This window comes from Lolium perenne, chromosome 4, assembly GCF_019359855.2.
Source record: "Lolium perenne isolate Kyuss_39 chromosome 4, Kyuss_2.0, whole genome shotgun sequence".
NCBI lineage: Eukaryota > Viridiplantae > Streptophyta > Magnoliopsida > Poales > Poaceae > Lolium > Lolium perenne.
This window is the reverse complement of record NC_067247.2, coordinates 292,527,326-292,548,614: the sequence shown is the minus strand read 5'-3', so window position 1 is coordinate 292,548,614 and position 21,289 is coordinate 292,527,326. Positions and strand designations below refer to the sequence as shown.

At 48.2% G+C, this 21,289-nt stretch overlaps 1 protein-coding gene across 1 annotated transcript; it reads right to left on the bottom strand.

Moving 5' to 3' along the window:
* Positions 1-18,834: 18,834 nt before the first annotated feature.
* Positions 18,835-20,380, bottom strand: LOC127348976 (transcription factor MYB35-like). Its single transcript, XM_051374819.2, has 3 exons — positions 20,235-20,380; positions 19,995-20,124; positions 18,835-19,123 (listed from the first exon to the last, which is right to left on the bottom strand). Exons 1-3 carry the CDS (start codon positions 20,365-20,367, stop codon positions 18,835-18,837), a joined length of 552 nt encoding a protein of 183 aa, XP_051230779.1. The 5' UTR covers positions 20,368-20,380.
* Between the last annotated feature and the right edge of the window lie 909 nt (positions 20,381-21,289).

Genomic DNA, 21,289 nt, shown 5'->3' with positions numbered 1-21,289 from the left:
AGAAAAATCCGATACGTTGCTATCGGTCTTGGTGTGGCAAGCGGAAGGATTGAAATTGGATTAATTGAAAGATAAATTGGAAGAACAATTTTCATTAATTCAAAGGAGCGGCTTTACAGGAAAGAGCCGATGGCTCTCAAAAGGGGAATCTGGTGCCTAGTGCACTGCTACTACTAGTCCTACTCTACTAGTCGTCGCTGTCCTCATCGTCGCCGTCGTCGATGTCGTCGGCGCTGCTCCCAGGAAGTTCCTCGTCGCTGCTGCCCCAGCCCTCGGCCGGAGCTTCGTCTTCCTCGTCATCATCATCATCCTCGCTGTCCGCCCAAGAGCGGAAGCGCTTTGTCGGCGGGTACCCAATGGAGGAGGAGGATTCATCCTCCTCCTCTTCCTCCTCGTCATCATCATCGTCTTCGCTGTCCGCCCAAGCGCGGAATCGCTTTGCCGGCAGAAGCTTAGCGGGGGAGGAGGGGCCACCCTCCTCCTTTTCCTCTTCTTCCTCTACTTCGTCTTCTTCCCCCTTCCCGTCGGAGGAGGTGGGTTTCACCCAGGGATGGAGGTCGTCTTCGCTTTCGCTTATCAGCTCCCCTTCGGTGAGGAACTTGAGGTCGTCTTCCCCATCGGTCAGAGGCAGGTCGCCGTCTGGCACATGATCGGAGTTCCACTCCGGCTCGCTCGAGGAGAAGGATTGGAGGGAGAGGCCGGAGGAGACGGTGGAAGAGGAAGACATTGCTATGGGGAAAGAGGGTTTTTTGGTGCCGATAGCTAGAACAGAGGAAGGGGATGAAGAGGGCTAATCAGTCGGCACGGTTAAATAATGAGGAGCCTAGTGGAGATTTAATGCCATTACAGTTTCCGAGGAGGTGATGCTAAAGCCATCAAATTTTGCAGAGAAGCTGAGCAGACAGGGCATCATGATGAAGGATACTGCAACGGTTCTGCTCTGCCACGACATGACCCGACGAAGAAAAACAGAGTGATTTCGGAATTATCAATTCCAAAACCAGGGGGGCATGTGTTATCACCAGAAGTTGACCAAGTCAGAGGTGGGCCGTGATCAAGATGGATTTAAAGAATATACATGTGGAAGATTTCTGAAGCGGCCTTGCACGAAGAGTTTGGGCTAGATTGCCCGTGTATCTGTAATATAGTAGATCGCATCTTAGATTAAAAGATAGAGTTTTACCCGTGCACGGTTAGGTGCACACCTAAATTAGAAAGTCCCCTGGACTATAAATATGTACCTAGGGTTTATGAAATAAACAACAACCAACGTTCACCACAAATCAATCTCGGCGCATCGCCAACTCCTTCGTCTCGAGGGTTTCTACCGGTAAGCATCATGCTGCCTAGATCGCATCTTGCGATCTAGGCAGCACAAGCTTTTTCGTTGTTCATGCGTTGCTCGTACTGAAGCCTTTTTGATGGCGAGCAACGTAGTTATCTTAGATGTGTTAGGGTTAGCATTGTTCTTCGTATCATATGCTGTCGTAGTGCAACCCTTATACATCTAGCCGCCCTTACACCTATCTTAGGTGTAGGGGCGGCACTCCGCTTGATCATTATTTAGTAGATCCGATCCGTTACGGTTGCTCCTTGTTCTTCAAGGATTAGTTTAATATCTGCAATAGTTAGGCCTTACAAAGGGTTGGAGGATCCAGCGACGCATAGGGTGTCGTTTGCTAGCCCTAGACAGGATGTTCCGAGGATCAACCTCGTGTTGGTTTTTAGGCCTTGTCTAGGACCGGCTTACGATCACCGTACGTGACCGCGAGGCCCAATCGTGAGTAGGATGATCCGATTATGCGGTGAAAACCCTAAATCGTCGTAGGTCGCTTTAGCTTTATCTTGATCAAGCAGGACCACCATATATTCGTGCACCTCGTACGAATCATGGGTGGATCGGCTCCTTGAGCCGATTCACAGGATAACCTGAGAGCCGATCGAGGCTCGTATTTAATGTTTATGTGTATGCCATGCAGGAAACTAAGCGAGGCATCTCCATCACCTTCCTGACCAGGTATAGGTCAGGTGGCACGCCCTTGCACCAGCATCGGATGTGTGTACCAGAGGCTTTGCGGGCCGTCGCTCGGAGGGACCAGGGCCAGCCGCAGCCCTAAGTTGTTCCCGGCTCTACTGTGTTGCCCGTCGCTGCCCGCCGGTGGGTTTCTGACCGCAACAGATCGGAAGTTTTTTACGAATATATCCTCGAAACTTTCCCAGCTGTCGATAGACCCAGGAGATAACTTCTTTATCCACGATCGGGCGGCACCACTCAAATGCACTTGAATGCGCTGCATGGTTGTTGCTCTTGTTCCACCCACTAACTTTACCGTCTCGAGATAATCAATTAGCCAATCCTCAGGATCATGTGATCCATCGAATTTTTTGTAATTATCGGGTAGCTTAAACCCTGATGGAACTCGAGTTCTACGGACTCGTCTCGTAAAGCACGGGAGTCCACACATATCTTCTTCATCAACCTCTGGTGAGTATCGATGTTCCCTTCGTTCCTGTCTCGCTCTGTCCACTCTTGATTGCGTTGTTGTGTCTCTTGCTCCACTTGTTCTCGCCGGATCCTGCACCACTGCCGCAGGTCGTGGACTATTTTGCCTTGCAGATCCTTCGGGAGGCGTATTTGCGAAAGCTGTTCCCATGGCTCCAACTCCTGCCATGGCCATGTTATACAACGCTTCTCTTGGGTCTCCGGGAGGTGGCCTAGATGCAAGGATGAAAGCTTGTGTCGCCATGTATCCCGCTTCTGGTGTTTTGGGAATAATATTCCCCCTCGTGTCGATCGACATAAAGGACATGTCGAGGTTTTGAATTAAATTCTCCCTGTCAGCCTCAGGTATATTTTGCAGCCGAGACCTTGCTCTATTTCGAGCTACTCTGTGACTATCTCCCGAAGTACCTGATTGTCGGCTTAACTCCGCCCTTCGCCTGCTTGATGCGGAAGTCGCGGCTTGCCTCTTATCCAACTCAATTTTCTATTTTTCGAGCTCCCGCCTGGTACGGGCGAGTCTATATTGATATGCTTGTAATTCTTCAGTTGTCGCCGTTACAGTCAATGGCTCTGTGCCATTAATAGCTCTTGCAACTCTATCCCACACTGCTTGCGGGAATTGCACCATCTCTCGTGTTCCAGGTCCAATATATTTGGTTCCTAAACCTCGCGTAAGATCCGCGGGATCGACGTACGGATTTCCTGCGTCATCGAAGTTCTCTGATGTCTCCTCCTGTGGGCGACTTGTATCTCCAATTGCATAGATTTGATGATATTTTGAACTTTGATCTTTGTCGGGATTGGTGACACCGTCGCACAGATCGGTGAAGACCCCTCCAACAATAGTAGATCTGTCGATGAAGTTGAAGCTGTCGATGATGTCCGAGTCGCTGCTTATATCGGAGTCCGCAGACGACCCGAAGGACATGTCGCCGAAGATCTTGGCGAGCTTTCTGCTTGCCGCAGTTTTGACAAGGCGTGGTGGCGAAAACTCCTCATCGCCTGTCTCGAACGATGAATCCAAAAAATCGGAATCGACCACTGACAATTCCGACGAGATCGGAACCTCGAGACGATATGATCCCTCTTTCTCGACGCAGAAAAACGTCATCTCCATAGGCTCCTCCATATACGCATATGCATCCAAACGGGAGGGCGGGTAAGGAACAAAATCGACTAGATTAATTTCGATCCGTTTACCTCTATCCATCGCGTTGCTTGCTACCGAAGAAGTCGACGATCTTGAACGTGCCATCGAGATCAGCTCCTTGTCGCCTCTAGTTCCCACAGATGGCGCCAATTGACAAGGTATCGACTTGTCAATGCCTACAAGTTGTAGACTAGGGTTTTGCTGGAAGTAGAGGGCAAGTAGATCTCGAGGGTTTCAGCCGGAAAAGTACTCGACTGCTTATGAAAACTAGGGTTGCGTGAACAATGATTTGATCCTCTCTTTGTCCCTCGACTCCCCCTTATATAGGAGGTGGAGCCAAGGGTTTCGTATTACACAAGTTTACAGATTCCGGGAGACTCTCTGAGTCCAACCTGTAAAGTTACAAATCTCTTTATTCCTAATACAACTCTATCTTTCCTTAACAACTAATTGGGCTTCCGATCTTCATATTCTTCGACTTCATGGGCCTTCAGTAAACCCCGGGTACCATCTTCGGCAGGCCCTTTGGGGATGCCTATGTCAATGCCCGCCCCCGAAGTGATGCGTGAGTAGTTCATCTTTGGACTACGGGTCCATATCAGTAGCTAGATGGTTGTATTCTCATTATTCTTCATGTTTAGATCTTGTGAGTTGACTATCATGATCAAGATCATCTTTATCTAATGCTACATGTTGTGTTTGCTGGGATCTGATGAATATTGAATACTATGGTTGAATTGATTATAGACCTGTTTATATGTTATTCGTGATCTTGCACGCTCTCTGTTGCGAGTAGTGCTCTGGCCAAGTATGTGCTTGTGACTCCAAGAGGGAGTATTTATGCTCGATAGTGGGTTCATGCCTCTAGTAATCTGGGAGAGTGACAGTAACTACTAAAGTTGTAGATGTGTTGTTACTACTAGGGAGAAAACAACAATGCTTTATCCACGGATAATTCTATTGTTTACTTTACACCCACTTTACTTAATGCAATAGTCTGTTGCTTGCAACTTAATATCGAAAGTTGTTCGGATGATATCCTGATGGTGGATTATTAGTCATAGATGCAGCTGGATTACGATCTATGAATCTTGTTGTAATGCCCAAATGAATCTCCTAGTAATCATCTTGCCATGTATGATCTTTATTCTGTCAATTGCCTAGCTGTAATTTGTTTACCCAGCATGTTATTTATCTTTATGGAGAGACACCTCTAGTGAAATGTGAACCCCCGTCATTTCTTTTACAATGATAACACCATCTACTGCAAAGCACTGTTCTCTTTATTTCACTGCAAACAAGCATCTCGTTCCATACTGTACGTCTAATCCTTTGTTTTCAGCGAAATCAGTGAGATTGACAACCTCACTGTAAGTTGGGGCAAAGTATTTTTATTGTGTTGTGTGCAGGTTCCACGTTGTTGCTGACACTGGTAGTGCGCCCTGCCAAAGTCAGTCAGCAACACCTTCAGAAGTGATTTCTTTCTCTTACTGGTCGATTAAACCTTGATTTCTTACTGAGGGAAAACTTGTTGCTGTGTTCATCATACCTTCCTCTTGGGGTTTTCCAACTGCATACTCTACACAACTGTTGCCTGCCAAAACTCACCGGCGAGCAGTGGTTAAGCAACACGAAGAGCCGGGAGACTCCCACGACCGCTTAGTGGGCCCTGGCGCCTCGCGTCGTCCCGCAAAGTTCCAGCACACGTCCTGGCGGTTGCAAGGGCGTGCCACCTGACCTATACCTGATCAGGAAGGTGTTGGATTGCTTCGACTAGTCTCCTGCATGGTAGACAGGTAAACATTAAATACGAGCCCGATCGGCTCTCAGGTTGCCCTGTGGATCGGCTCAAAGAGCCGATCGCCCCATGGTTCACGTTGGATTTACGATGACATGGGGATCCTGCTTGATCAAAACAAAGCTAAACCAATCTACGACAGTTTAGGGTTTTCACCGCATAATCAGAACATCCTACGCGTAGTTGGCCTAGCAGATACGAAAGATGATGGAAACTATCCCTAAAAGAGGCCTAAAAACCAACGTTAAGCTAATTCCCGGAACATCCCTTATAGGAACGGTAAAACAACACCTCACGCACTACCGGATCATCCAACCCCAGCATAAGGCCTAACCATGCAGATATTAAACTAATCCTTGAAACAAGGAGCAACCATAACAGATTGGATCTACTAAGTAATGAACAAGTAAGATGCTGCCCTTACACCTGAATAGGTGTAAGGACAGCTAGATATCGAGGGACGGCATTGCTAAGCAAATATGCATAAGAAAAGCATCAATGCAAGCCCCAAAACATCTACGATAAATAGTGCTACTCGCCATCAACAACGCTTCAGCACGAGTAACACAAGGTAACAAATAAACGTGTACTGCCTAGATCGCAAGATGCGATCTAGGCAGCATGATGCTTACCCGGAAGAAACCCTCGAAATAAGGGGTGGCGATGCGCCTGGTTTGTGTTTGTTGTGAACGTGATTGTCCTCCTTTCTCAATAACCCTAGATACATATTTATAGTCCGTAGACTGTCTAACGTGGGCATAAACCCAACCGTGTACGAGCTAGACTCTGTTTCTTAATCCTAACCGACACGTACACTACTATTATTTACAGATACACGGGCACGCTGGCCCAAATTCTAGCCCCAGGGCCGATTCAGAAACTCCTCTTAGATGTAAATCTTCCAAGCCCATCTTCATCACGGCCCAACTCCAATGCGGTCAAATTCTAGCGATAACACATGCCCCCTGGTTTTGGCAATAGTAATTCCAAAACCACTCTGTTTTTCCCTTTCTTCGTCGTGTCAAATCGGGGCAGAACAGGACCGCCACGGTATCCCTTCATCATGATACCTTGCCTTCTCAACTTCTCCGCATGATTTGACGGTTTTGGCACCACCTCTTCGGGAACCGCTGCAGCATTGAATCATCTCCACTATATCGCCTCTATTTTAACCGCATCCTGCAGTTCACTTCTTCATCCCCTTCGCATTAGCACTCCAAAAGCCCTCCTCTGCCACCATGTCTTCTTCCTCCTCTGCCTCATCGGGTCTTTCCGTCCAGTCCTCCCCCTCCCGCGAGCCGACGCCGGAGTGGGACCCGCAGGAGGCCCACGAGGCCGACATCCGCTGCGCCATAGAAGACGGGGACGAGTCCAGCCACGACTTCTCCGTCTGGTCTGAGGACGATAAGTCCTCGACCGACGGGGAAAGTGACCTCCGCTTCCTTGCCAACGGGGAAACGGAGGAGGAGAGCGATGACGATCGCTTCTCCTGGGACGACTTCACCTCCTCCGAGGAGGAGGAGGAGGAAAAGGAGGAGGAGGACGACACCTCCTCCGATGAGCCGCCGGCCAAGCGCTTCTGCCCCTGGCCGGGGAACCTCAGCGACTTTGACAGCGACGACGACGCTGACGAGGAGGACGAGGACAACGAGGGCCCTGCCGGCGACCGCGGCAGCAGCGACGACGAGCCCGCCGGGAGAAGCACCGACAGCGGCGACGACGGTGACGACGAGGGCAGCGACGGCCCATATATAGGATCCTTAGCATAGGATCAGTAGTAGTAGATGGGGCAATGTATCCCCTGGTACTTCCTTTTGAGAGCAATCAGCTCTTTATGTAAGAAATCCCGTTATCAATGAAGAATTTCCTTTAATATGATTTTGCCGATTTCCTTTATGCGAATTTAGCCGATTTCCCCTCACACTGACTTTGCCGATTGTCTACTTAGTCCATGCTCAATGAGCCGATGGCAACGCATCGGTCCCTCACGATAAATTACGAGATAGGTCAATTTAGTCACCTCCTCAAACGGTAACCTGCAAACCTTGCTCAAATTCAGATCCCCAAATTTCCAATCGAACAGGTCCAGACCGCAGTCGCGCGAACCCTAGATCTTGGACACGCAAAACCAAACTCCGCAGCGAACCCAATGGCGGAATCATCCAGCGCCAACGCCACGGTCTCTGGCCTGAAGGTAATCCTTAACTGCCCCAAGTCACCTGAGCGTAATGTTAGATTTAACGGCAAAACTCCTGAATTAATGCCTGGTCTCATCATTAATTTTAGATTTCAGACATTCTTCTGCCGCATCCTTCTCTTCCAAATTCCCTTTGCCTTGGTCCCCGTTCCACCGAAAATCCATCCAATTTGATTTCCTGCGACCTGGATCTAACCTCCTGGGCCGACTGCTTACGAGCCTGGCCTAACCCTCCTGAGGACTGGGTTTCTTGGTACAATAGAGTAGCCAAAACTCACCAAGACAAATGGGAAACCACAGGAATAGCCGATGCTCTGTCTTTGTCATTGTCTCCCCTTGAGAAACATGAAAATCTCCTGAAAACCATCGGCTACTTTTGGTCTGACGCACTAAACTGCTTCATGTTTGGCCATGGCCCCATGACGCCAACCTTGCTGGACGTGGCCATGATCACTGGCCTAGACATTTCATCCCCCAGCCCTTCTGCTTTCATGCTGCCAAAAGTGCCATTCAAACTCTCCTCTAAGGAAGAGTGCACTAACTGGGGAGCCTATCTTAGATGCCACATGAAAACCAAGGGCCCTGTAACCGAGAAAGAACACACGGCCTTCTTGAACTTCTGGTTGGAGCATTTCATATTCTGTGGTCCTTCCCTCGCTCCCACCAAGAACTATCTCTCTTTGGCCTATGAACTTGCCAAAGGCACCCAACTTGGCATTGGCAAGCTGTTTCTGGGAGAAGTCTATCGATACCTCCAACTGATGTCTGTCAAACTATTCTCCCAAAAGACAGTTAAAACGGGAGGCCCCTGGTGGTTTATTCAGTTATGGGCTCAACTGTACTTCCAGAACCACATCCCTAACTTTCCACCTTTGGCTACCTGCACCTTTCCAAATACCAACGGAAAGCCAATCCGCTGTACCAGCTACGGCCAAGCCTTGTACAGTCTTCCCGGCAACAAACTGAACCCCAAGGAAGCATCAGGATGGTTCAGAACTTTTTACCAGGGCCTGGATGACCGTCTCTTCTTTCCTTATCAGGAGTCTGAAAATTTTGAAAACCCAGTCTCCTTCAGGTTAGATAGCTTTGCCGATGACGACAGCACTCGGCAGTTATATTCCATCATGATCTGTCCCTGCTTCCTCCCAGTTGGCATGAGCACCTCAAACAGGATCGTAAAACCTGGTTATGAATCTTACCAGCCGGTCATAGTAGGCCGGCAATTCGGTCTTGGGCAGGTGTCTCCTCACCTCTTTCTCCACCATCTAACTGAAAGCAGGGCTGACTTGCCTGATGTTATCACCAGCCAAAGATGTTACTCCTTTTTTGATGCTCTAGTCATCCCAATCCCTCACAATCTATCCTTCATCTCTTCGACTGATGACTTTGAGATCTGGTGGACAATGTGGAAGACGCATGCCTTCAGGAGAGCCCTAGGACCGTTGCTGAAACAACTTGACGCTGAAGCTGATACTTCGCAATTGTACCACTTGCTCGCAAATTTCCATGCGATAGTTTCCAGTGATGCTTTATAACCCTGCTCTGTTTCTTTGCAGCAACAAGATGGCCCAGAGCCTGTCAATGATGATGGATTCCCCTTCAAATTCCTCCGACCAGCTCCAGTGGTCCTCTTCTGCAAGAACTCACCACCTTTCAAAAAGGTTGTGATGCAGAGCCAGCCGATTCCAATAAAATCGGCTCCCAAGAGTAAAGACTCTTCAGGGCCAGCTGCCCCCCGAGCCTCAGTCAGGGCGAGAACAACAGTGAGAAAAGTAGCTGCCAGGAAAACTTTGAAGGGAAAAAACCCTGCGCCAGCTCCAGAAAGCTTATATGTAAGTTGTTCTATACCCCATCTTGTTCCATTCATCCTTCTAGGCTTTTATAGCATGTCAGTGTCCATTAATCCTGCTCTTTAAGACCTCCACTGAAGACAATACCAGCGAAGAGACGCATTCCAGCCGACGAGGCTCAAGCTCGGGCACCTCTGAGGACACCACCACGCAAAAACAGCCAGATGTGCCACCATCGGCTTCCAAGAAAAGGTCAGCCCCTGAACCTGCTGCCCTTCAAGCTCCCATCAAAACAGGGCAAGGAGGCTTACGCACAAAGAGTCAATGCACCAAGAGGGCTCGGAAGGATCAGCAAACCCCTTCCTCGAACCAAGAAGCTTCAAATGTAACGGCTCTCCAACTCCTCCTAGCTTAGTTCTCGTGCTTTGCTGCCCAGATCGGCTCACCATCTTTTTTTGTAGACTGGTGAAACTTCCAGTGGGGATGTCGAGGAAGTTGTGATGCCCTCCACAACTCTGGAGGTAACAACCTCTAAAGGTGACATCGACCAAGTTGCCACCTTGGCCAACCCCCAGGCAGAGACGCCACAGCCGATTGCTTCGTCATCGGCTGTTCCCATGGTCATAGGAGAGGTACGCTCCCTTTGTTGGGCTTGCCCTTACCCTGATCTGCAGACTTATGCTGCTTTTTGTTGTTTGTCAGGGCTGTGATCTCTCAGGCTTGCTGTCGTTCGATCCTGAATCTATCGAGCCGGCCCACTCCACAGCACGTGATGAGCCGAGCCCCAGCGTCATCGCTGACCAACTCCAACGCCTCAAAACTCTGCTTTCTTCACCCATTGAGACATTAGTCGAAAACTCTGAGGAGGTGAAGAACATTCTTGAAGAAATCCAGCCTCACGTCCCAGTGACGCTGCAGTTGAAGCTCTGGCCGGTCGTGACGTTGTCTGCTTTCAGGTCAAGGGTGCAGTTGGCTCATCAGAGAATCGACTTACACCACACCCAACTCCCGCTGAAAGCCGATATTGCAGACAAATGTCAACGGCTTAACGAGAAAAAGGCAGCTTTGGATGCCAAGACTGACACCTCTGTCAGCACTGCTGAGCTTGAGATCTTGCGAAATGAGCTAAAGGATCTCGAAGAAAAGGTGCGGGTCACCAAAGAGCTCATCTGTGACAAGGAAGCTTCCATTGCTCGCTCCCAACGGGAAGCAGAAGGCCTCAAGGCTGAACTGAAAACTGACTTGGCAGAGATACGTGCCTTGAACAAGCAACTGGTGACAGGCAAGGATAATGACGACAAGGCCGAGATCGCAGAGGTGGATCACGTCCGTGCTGGTGCACTCCGCGCCTTAGAAACTTTCCTTCTGTAGGGCCTGCGCATGTGGCAGTTTGTGCTTGTAATTCTAGAGTCGATGGCTGTGCATCGGCTTTTTATACTAGAGTCGATGGCTGTACATCGGCTGTGCTTAAAAAATTTATATTTTTTCTGGCCGATCTACTTATGCATCGGCCCCGGTATTCCAATGTCCATCATCTTCGAGGAATATATCTTGAGCTGCTGGCCATTGACAGCCACTTCATACTTCGTAACCTCGTATCTTATCCGTTTAAGTGCCCCCCGAGCCGATTTTTTCAAATGGATTGAAGATATCGGCTCTTCAGACATCCTTTCTTAGATCAATGCTGAACACAGGCAAAATGCATGTCGAGGATAATTTTGGCCGATTGCTAGAATCGGCCTCCTTTTTCATTGCAATGCTTGATGAGGGTCTATAGCTTCTTGGTTTTCTACTATGGCTACGTGACATGCTTGAGATGAGACTCGTGCCTTTTATTTTTTGGGGCCGATCGCAGGGATCGGCCTTGCCACGTACACCTACTGATTTGGATCTTGCTACTCCGTCAGGCCGGTGGATAAGATCAGCCTCACCCCGTTTTTTGAAGCTTCGATGCGCTCACAGCCATCCAAACTGATCCCAGAGAGCGGCTCTTGGTCGTTTGCATCCCAAATATTCATGGCAGCTAATGAGATCTCGATCGAGTCATCTGCCTGAACAATCTCCACTTCATCTCCATCCCACTGTATGATGCATTGGTGCATTGTGGATGGGATGCAACAGTTGGCGTGAATCCAATCCCTTCCTAGCAGGACAGCGTAATTGCTTTTGCTGTCGACGATGAAGAACGATGTAGGTATGGTTTTTCGGCCTACGGTCAGATCTACATTCAGCACACCTTTTGCTTCTGATGCTTGGCCGTTGAAGTCGCTTAACGTGACGTTGGTCTTGATCAGATCGTCATTGGAGTGTCCCAAACGTCGTAGCATGGAATACGGCATTATGTTGACTGCCGCTCCTGTGTCAACCAACATCTTGCTGACAGGCTGCCCATCGATATAACCTTTTAGGTATAGAGCTTTCAAGTGCCTGTAGCTCCTCTCTCGTGGCTTCTCAAAGATCACTGGCCGTGGACCGCAGTCGAATTGAGCCACCGATACTTCCTCGTCTTTTGGAGCACAAAACTCTGACGGGAGTATAAACACCATGTTTGTATCAGCCGATGCCTCTGCATCGGCTTTTGTCTGTTTAGGGCGCCACACTTTCTTTAGCGGGCGCATCTCTGTCTCCAGCGTTTGCTGAATTTTCACGGCCAGATCGGGCCGTGCCTTCCTCAACGTGTACAGGTACTGTGCTTCGGCTTCCTCCAGGTTTCGTAACCGCTGCAGCCTACGCTTCTGAGAATGGCTGAGTCCATCAGGGCACCACCTTGGCCGGTGGTACCTATCCTCTTCTTCATCTGACTCCTCGAAGTCTTCATCTTGAGACGACTCAGCTCGTTTGTCCTGAGGTGGGAGAGGCCCTAGACGCTTGAATACTGAAACTTCATTCGTTCCCTTCCTCTGCTGTCTACACTCTGGGCAGTTCTCGATTGTAGGCAATCGGCTCATTCCTGAGTCCCAACAGTGTTTAAAGAAGGGACAGTTCCAATGCCTATCCAAATCTTCTTGCTCTCTTGATTTCCCTCTAGCATAACGCTCGTACCCTTCATCGTCTCTATCATATCGACGATACCTCCTGTCATCTGCATCAGACCGACGATATCTTCCGTCATCCACGTCGTAGCGCCGACGTCGGTCATACTGCTGCTCATATTTGTTAAGGAGATGCGCGGAGAGTGGTCGTTGATAACGCACGCTTCTCACTTCTTCTTCTGTCAGGTACCGTCTGTTATCATGTTGGGGCCGGTCGCGTGGATCGGCCTCCTCTTTCTCCTTGCCACGGGAGTGACTGCTTTCTTCTTTATCTTTGCCATGGCGGGTCCCAAGCCCTGCCATGTTGACACCAAAAGAGAAACCTGGCTCACGTCTTAGGGAGTGACTGAGATCCACCATGTTGACGCCAGGAAACGGATGTGTGTCTACTTTCATGGCAAATTGTCCGAAGATTAATCGGCCTGACTCTATCGCCATTTGAATCTGTGCGCGCAACACTTTGCAGTCGTTGGTGGCGTGGGTGAACGTGTGATGCCATTTGCAGTATGGCCTACCGTTCATCTCTTGTGATGTAGGAATTTTGTGGCCTTCGGGTAACTTCAGCTGTTTCTCCTTCAAAGAAAGAATCAAAAATTTGCTCAGTTTTGCTCAAATCGAAGTCAAACCCTTTTGGAGACCCTGGTTGTTTCACCCATTTGCAGGACACGGAACTGCCGTCCGAGTCCATTCAGCCACGGCGACTTCACGATCTTCCGCAGGTCTTCATCCTCCTCGCCGTCGACCAGGCCTATCGTGCGCTTGAACTTGTCTTGGTATAATGCTGGGTGGCGCTGTGCATATGAAGTTAGGCTCTGGACCCTGTGCGCCAACGAAGTGTACTCCGCGTGGCACGTCAGCTCGTTGCGTGGCGCTGCGAGGCCGGCGCCGGCCAGCTCGATCGTTTCTTTCTCGTATAAATGAACCGAATAACATCGGTTCTTGACAGCTTCTGAACGTTGAATGTATTCAGACACCGTCTCTCCTCGCCTTTGCCGAACTCGCGCGATCGGCAATGCCCGCTTCAGAAGCTTCTGAATGATATTGTATGTGAAACTGCTCTTCCAGCTGCTTCCATGTCCGAACTGAATTTGGGGGTAGCGAAGTGTACCACCCAAAGGCTGGACCCGTGAGAGATTGGGCAAAGAACCTCACACGTAGGGGCTCTGATGCTGAAACCATGCCCAGCTGTGCCAAGTATCGGCTCACGTGCTCGATGGAGCTAGACCCTTCTGATCCATTGAATTTTGTGAAGTCAGGGAGCCGATACTTAGGTGGCAGTGGGATTAGGTCATACTCATTGGGGTACGGCTTGGAATAGCCGATTGTTCTCTTCTTCGGCAGGATACCGAAATGGTCTCTCAAGATTGCGCTGATCTGATCCACAGTAGGGGCTGTAGGGGTTGAGCTTTCATGACTCGTTGAAGTGGCATACTTAGTTAGCCACGCTTGTTTCTCAGCATCTGTTCCAGAACTCCCCGCTGCTCCAGCAATCCCTCCTGTCGTAACAATAGCTCCTGCTCCGGCAATTCCTCCTGCCGAAGTTTGGATCGCGCGCGTCCAGTTGTTGCAGTCCGGCACGTATGTGCACACGTATCCATGTGGGATCTCCTTGGGCGGCTCATACAAGAATTGGTAGTCGCCAGGATCACCTCCAACCTTGTAGACAACGTATGCCGGTGAACCTTGTTGCTGTGGAGCTGCCATCGCGAATGGCAATGGTGGCCTGGTGTGGAATGGTATCTCTCCCTGATAAGTCCCTAAAGCAGGTCCTGACGGAGAATACTGATGTTTCATGATTTCTTGCACCACATGAAGCGCAACTCGCTCAAGCGTATTCACCAGGCTCTCAGAATGCCGATGTAGAGAATGAGCCACAGCATAGTTAATTTCTTGGCGCAGGGATCTGGTACGTTCCTCCGAAGGGAGAGATAGATCTAATCCCTCGAACGCGCCTTCGGGTGTGAATCCTTTGAACCTGACGTCGTGCGAACGGGTCTTCTCAAAAGAGCCGATCAAAGATGGCCTTCAGCTCATCGTATTTCTTCTTATGCTCTGCAGGTAGATCCTCGTACTTGATCAGTTCGTCCGACATCTTGGCTGCCGATGTTGACGTGGTTGTTGTAGAAAGTGTCCCACCGGGCGTGCCAGAATGTGTTGCCTGCAAAAACTCACCGGCGAGCAGTGGTTAAGCAACACGAAGAGCCGGGAGACTCCCACGACCGCTTAGTGGGCCCTGGCGCCTCGCGTCGTCCCGCAAAGTTCCAGTACACGTCCTGGCGGTTGCAAGGGTGTGCCACCTGACCTATACCTGATCAGGAAGGTGTTGGATTGCTTCGACTAGTCTCCTGCATGGTAGACAGGTAAACATTAAATACGAGCCCGATCGGCTCTCAGGTTGCCCTGTGGATCGGCTCAAAGAGCCGATCGCCCCATGGTTCACGTTGGATTTACGATGACATGGGGATCCTGCTTGATCAAAACAAAGCTAAACCAATCTACGACAGTTTAGGGTTTTCACCGCATAATCGGAACATCCTACGCATAGTTGGGCCTAGCAGATACGAAAGATGATGGAAACTATCCCTAAAAGAGACCTAAAAACCAACGTTAAGTTAATTCCCGGAACATCCCTTATAGGAACGGTAAAACAACACCTCACGCACTACCGGATCATCCAACCCCAGCATAAGGCCTAACCATGCAGATATTAAACTAATCCTTGAAACAAGGAGCAACCATAACAGATTGGATCTACTAAGTAACGAACAAGCAAGATGCTGCCCTTACACAGCTAGATATCGAGGGACGGCATTGCTAAGCAAATATGCATAAGAAAAGCATCAATGCAAGCCCCAAAACATCTACGATAAATAGTGCTACTCGCCATCAACAACGCTTCAGCACGAGTAACACAAGGTAACGAATAAACGTGTACTTCCTAGATCGCAAGATGCGATCTAGGCAGCATGATGCTTACCCGGAAGAAACCCTCGAAATAAGGGGTGGCGATGCGCCTGGTTTGTGTTTGTTGTGAACGTGATTGTCCTCCTTTCTCAATAACCCTAGATACATATTTATAGTCCGTAGACTGTCTAACGTGGGCATAAACCCAACCGTGTACGAGCTAGACTCTGTTTCTTAATCCTAACCGACACGTACACTACTATTATTTACAGATACACGGGCACGCTGGCCCAAATTCTAGCCCCAGGGCCGATTCAGAAACTCCTCTTAGATGTAAATCTTCCAAGCCCATCTTCATCACGGCCCAACTCCAATGCGGTCAAATTCTGGCGATAACAACAACATCACTCCCTCCCATCCTTCCCTCTCTCTGATCCGACCTGTGCTCCTTCGAACCGATGCCCATGGGCTCCCGCGCACGGCCTCCGCTGCTCCTCCACCTGCCTGGCCCAACTGACGATTTGCGCAGCTCCTCCGTCGGCCGCTACTGACCTGCGATGCTCTTCTACCCGCCTGCGCCGATCGCTCCCAGACTAGGCTGCTTGTCAATGTATGGTGGGGACAACTTGCCCGGCCTTGACTGATGGTGCTGATGCCAATCCCTCACACTGCTTCCGCCATTGGAGGAATTGGAGAAGATTGTCCACATCAAATTTGGGGATTTTTTTGTTGATGTTACACATGATATTGCGATTTTTTTATATATATGCATCACTTATGTTGTGTAAGTCTAAGCCAAGTTGCAGAGTTATTTTTGTACATATGCTAAAGAGAAATGGCACCAATGTTTTTTTTAGGGAAGAAATGGTACCAATGTTACATGTGTACACTTGTAACGTTGTATGAGTTAGGCAAAAATCTTTACTACTCCCTCCGATTCATATTAATTGAAATAGGTGGCTGCCTGGTGTCACAAATGGGCTAAAGAGTGTTTTTGCTACGCCCAATATAACCTCCACTTAGATCGCCCCGGATAACCAGGCCCACGATCTATGTAGTCTCCAAACCAACATATTCGATTGGAATCCAGCAGCAAAGAAAACCGACCCCACGAAAGGCCGTTTGCCCCGTCACCAATTTTAGTCGCCACGTTAGAACCGGCAGAGGAGTACCAGGCTAGATAGCCATCTGCAGACCTCCATGGGCCAGGCCGCTGTTTCTGGGAGCTCTTCCTTCAGCAAATAGTATTCGTCTTCTTCACCTCCTGCCGAGGCGAGCGCCGCCACCGTCGTCCCCGCGCCACCCCGACGCACCTCAGCATCCCCCGTGAAACCGGTCAGAGGAAAAACCTTCCGGGCAACTCATATCTTTCCGAGGCCTCTGTTCCGTCGGCCCGCGGTGGCCGTATGCCGCACAGTGTTCCCGGCCATGTTGTTGTCAGGTGCTTTGGCTGCACAGGCGAGCGCAAATGCTACGGCCAGCTGTTCGTACATGCACTTGAGCGATGCTGATCAGCTTAAGTGCACATTGATACGACTATGGCGGTATGGCGAGCAAGCAATTCACATGGCCACCACTTGCTGCACTCAGGTTGGCAAGATCAACTCTGATCTTAACCCGTCAGGAGAAGAGCTACAATTCTCAAAAAATAAGTCCATCTCTTTCTTTACACAAGTGCAAAACTACATAGAGTGAGATCTGAGTTTGATCTCATCGTAGCTTATTTTTCCTGAACCTGTATATCTTCTTCCACCAGCCATTGATGGATGTTGAGTGGGAACCAATGCTAGCAGCAGCTGGAATGGGTCGAAACTAAGCCATGCCATACTTCATTGGCATATATACGGGCATTTCATGATAAGATGGCTTGCAGTCTCGGTTTCCTGATCGCGTAAGTGCAACTATCTTGATGAGGCCAGCCTCTACATGCTAATCTCTTTGTCGTCAAAGGGCGGCTTTGAACTAGCAACCATATGAATAATTTATTTGAAGTACTGAAGTTTTCGGGTTATTGCTCTCTATGTGTTTGTTGATCTGACTACAAGAACTGAAATATTTGGTGTTGTTTCTTCATATATAAGAGTAAATTCCTTGATTTTCTAGCATCATTACTGCTAGATTTTAATCTATGTTCTTCTCATTTAGTTTACTCATAGGTAAATCAAAACTATGGAGAACAAATGAAATGATGGCATGTCAAAATAAAGCTGAAAATGAATTTTAGATGATATTGTTCTGATATACACTGTTCATACTTGATTGCTAATTATTTATCCGTTTCTTTGTAGGTCAGAAAGAACCCTTACTGCCTAATTAGTAAAATCATGCAAAATATCAGTTGTCCATTTCATAGTCACTACGTGCTAAACTTTTTTTTTAAATGTGAGATCATGGATATCTGATTTCAGTTGTAAAATAAAAAGACAAAATAGCTCAATACTCTCATATATTACTCCCTCTGTTCCTAAATATAGGGTGTATAGTTTTTGGCACGGAAATTAAGAAATGCACATCGTGGCAAGTTACACGAGTTTTGGGCAAGATTACCGCTGAATTATTGCTTTGAGAAAATAGAGGAGTTTGCATGAGCTATGAAAATGCAATCGAATCCTTAAAAAAAAAGTCCAATTGAGTGGTTCTACGCAATACACATTATATTTTGGAGCTTTTTTGAAAAAAAACTATACACCTTATAACAAGGAACGGAGGGAGTATATAAAAGCACTCACTGTCCGAGAAAGTATAATTGTTTCAAATCTGCAAGCTCACAAGGGTTTGGATGGTTGTTCTAGAGGAGGACTAAATTTAGCTCGATTAATCAACTTTTTTTATAAAAAAATCCCGTAGCAACGCACGGGTATTCAGCTAGTATTGGATATAATGCAGAAAAGTGTTGCAAAACGATGTCACATTTTTAAGATATTAGATACATGGAGAATCATTGGAGATTATTTTGAATCATTGAAATTTTTGCAGTGTATAGGAAAATATTAGGGGCAAATGTTACATACTCCGAAAAAATTGATACATAAAAACAGTTTTTATTACGTGATAAGACACGTCAGGATTTGATCACTTTAAGTGGTTTAGGATGGTTCCCAAGATGGTCTTTTTAGTTTTTAGTTCAAATCCCAGATTTGACACTTTGGTGTCTCATAAAGGCGGAATATTCTTCAGTGGGAGGCGACGTTCCCGTCGACAGCGAGGCGCCTGTGGTGACTTCGTCAATCTCAAGACCTGCCGGATCAGTTCTTCAACGCAGTCTCTTGGAGGTGCTCATAGGGGTAGGGTGTGCGTGTGTGCGTTCATAGGGTTGAGTGTGTGCGCGTATGCATGAGCGTCTTTGATTGTACTGTGTTTCGCAAAAAAAAAAAAAGTTTTTACAGTCGGATGTAGGCGCGTTTGCCTAAGTTTTTTTTTTTCGAGGTTCCGTAGATCACAGTCACACGGCCCATTCTCCTTATGCGTAGCGTATGTTCTTGGTGCAGGCCCGCTTACCCGCCGCCGCAGCAGGGCCGGTCCTGGACGCCACTCCCATAGTCTGCAGGGGAGCCACAGAGGAGGCGCCGGCGGCGGTGGGCGGAGGGCGGATGGCGAGGGTGCCGATGCTCTGCATGAGTTCGGTGATGGGGCGGTGGGTGATGGGGTCGATGCCCCGCTGCCGCAGCTTCTTGCTAAGCTTGGTGTTCCAGTAGTTCTTCACGTCGTTGTCCGTCCGCCCCGGCAGCTGGTTCGCGATCAGAGACCACCTGCATGCGCCAAGAATACATACACGTACACTGCCGAGTTAGTGCTCAATGTGTCTTTCGCAAAATTTTCTTACAAAGACAAGCGCAGTTCAGATTTCAGAAGGCATGCAATTCAAATCTTCACTCGTTTTTCAATACTTTCACTAGATTCTGGTAGGAAATCATATTCAGAAGAACTGAAAACATGACACAAGTCACAGTAGTTAATTCTGTTCGATTGTTACGAACGACTGGAATAAAACTTTGACTAGAAGTAGAACGCCAACTCTGGTATGCATGTGAGAAATCGGCTGATTCTCTAGAGGAAATTGCGGTTTCCACTCGCTTCACTCAAAGCTTTCGTGGATCGATTTTTTTTTTTTTTTTTTGCAGTTTCCACCACTTCTACCCCTAATTTGTTGCATATTCCACCAGCTATTCTCGGTAACGCATATTAGTTCTCTAAATTTATACACAAAATTTGTAACAAGCTTAAAATTCATAGGAAAAAAAATTATCCATCCAAAACAATACTGATATTTGTGGGTGCAATATAGGCTGTAATTGATCATTCTTAGAAACATCAATGTTTACTCGAGATAGCTTGTTGTCAATTTTTTTGCAAAACGAATAACCCTGTTAGACTAGACCAAAACATAGGAAAATTATGATTCTTTGGGATGCTTTCTAGGTTGTACTGAACCTCAGAAATACTAGTGTAAGATACAAAACGTCTCAGGTTATGTATGATTGCAAGGTTACTACAGTACTCCTAATTAAGATCTGAACTTTAGTTGTGTAGTAGTATCATTAAGAGATCCAAAACAAGCTAGGACAACAGTCATGACAAGATGATTGAATGGTGATGGAGGAAAGTAAATTGCAGAGGCACCTGCTTCCGAGCATGGAGTGGAGGGTGACGATGAGGTCCTCCTCCTCCTGCGTGAAGTTCTCATGCTTCAGGTTTGGCCTCAGGTAGTTGGTGTACCTCAGCCTGCAGCTCTTCCCGCACCGCTTCAACCCTGCATCCATGAAATGATGGAACATCAGCCAAAAACCATGCACACTCGACACCATTTCGATGGCAAAGTCCGGCCAGCCGCATTCCAGCGCTGTAAAGGTAGATGACGACCTGCCCTCTGGGGAACGGAGGTCCAGTTGCCGGTCCCATGGTTGGAGGTGTACGCCAGCAGCTTGGCGTCCTCCTCCGGCGTCCACGGCCCCTTCTTCACGTTCGCCTTGTCGCAGCACGGCGGCCGCCCCATCTCCGGCACCTTCTTCCTAATGGTGACCGATCGAACTCGAGCTACAAGTACCAGCACCAACCTCTGGTGCCCCCTGATGAGATCACCGCAGGGTGGTGGTACCAGCATACATATAGTGGGGCTCCGGTGAGATGGGCACGGTAACAACATGTCGAGATGGTGGAGAGTGGAGACGCACGCGACGGAAGCATGGGCTCCCCCCTGGCATGGGTTAGTGACGATCCCAAGGAAACGGTTCTTTTATGTGTTTGATTAGACAAGAGACGCGAGGTTCTTGTTTAGTCCTAGCTAGTTTATCGCCCGGGCAACTGCTTCCTTCCGGCAAATCAACAGCCCTGTGAGAGATTAGATGCGGGTTGGTGGGTTAATCTACTAATCCGACGTTGTGAGGGCAGCGGGCTGATGCATGCCAGTCAAATAGTTTCACGAGTTTGACATGATGATTTTCACGACATCAGCGCCGCGGAATCGGTTTTAACCAGCTGGGAGCTGCCCGGGATCATATCCCAGGCGCCTCTCCTCATCGTTTCTGTACTACCGTCTTCACAGTTGTGTCAACGCCGCGGATGTGAACCTGACAGTTGTATTATTAGTACTAGAAGAAAATGCATGCTAGTTTCCAAGGACGGAGCAGTCGAATACTACTCCACAAACCTTCCTTTGTTATAGTTTCACTCTCCGCAACTTTATTTCAACATACTCCACCTTAATACAAATTTTCCATCTTTTAGCATGAACATTAACAATATCCTGAATTACAAAAGAAAAAAATAATTTCTAGCGCGAAAAACTGCTTAGACTAAACATTTATACCAGTCAAGCTTGAATGAAGCTCTAGCTTTGTCATCACATCCACAAGATTACCTTGTGCAACAGTTGACAAGGGATTAATTTGTCAATGCCTACAGATTCTAAACTTAGA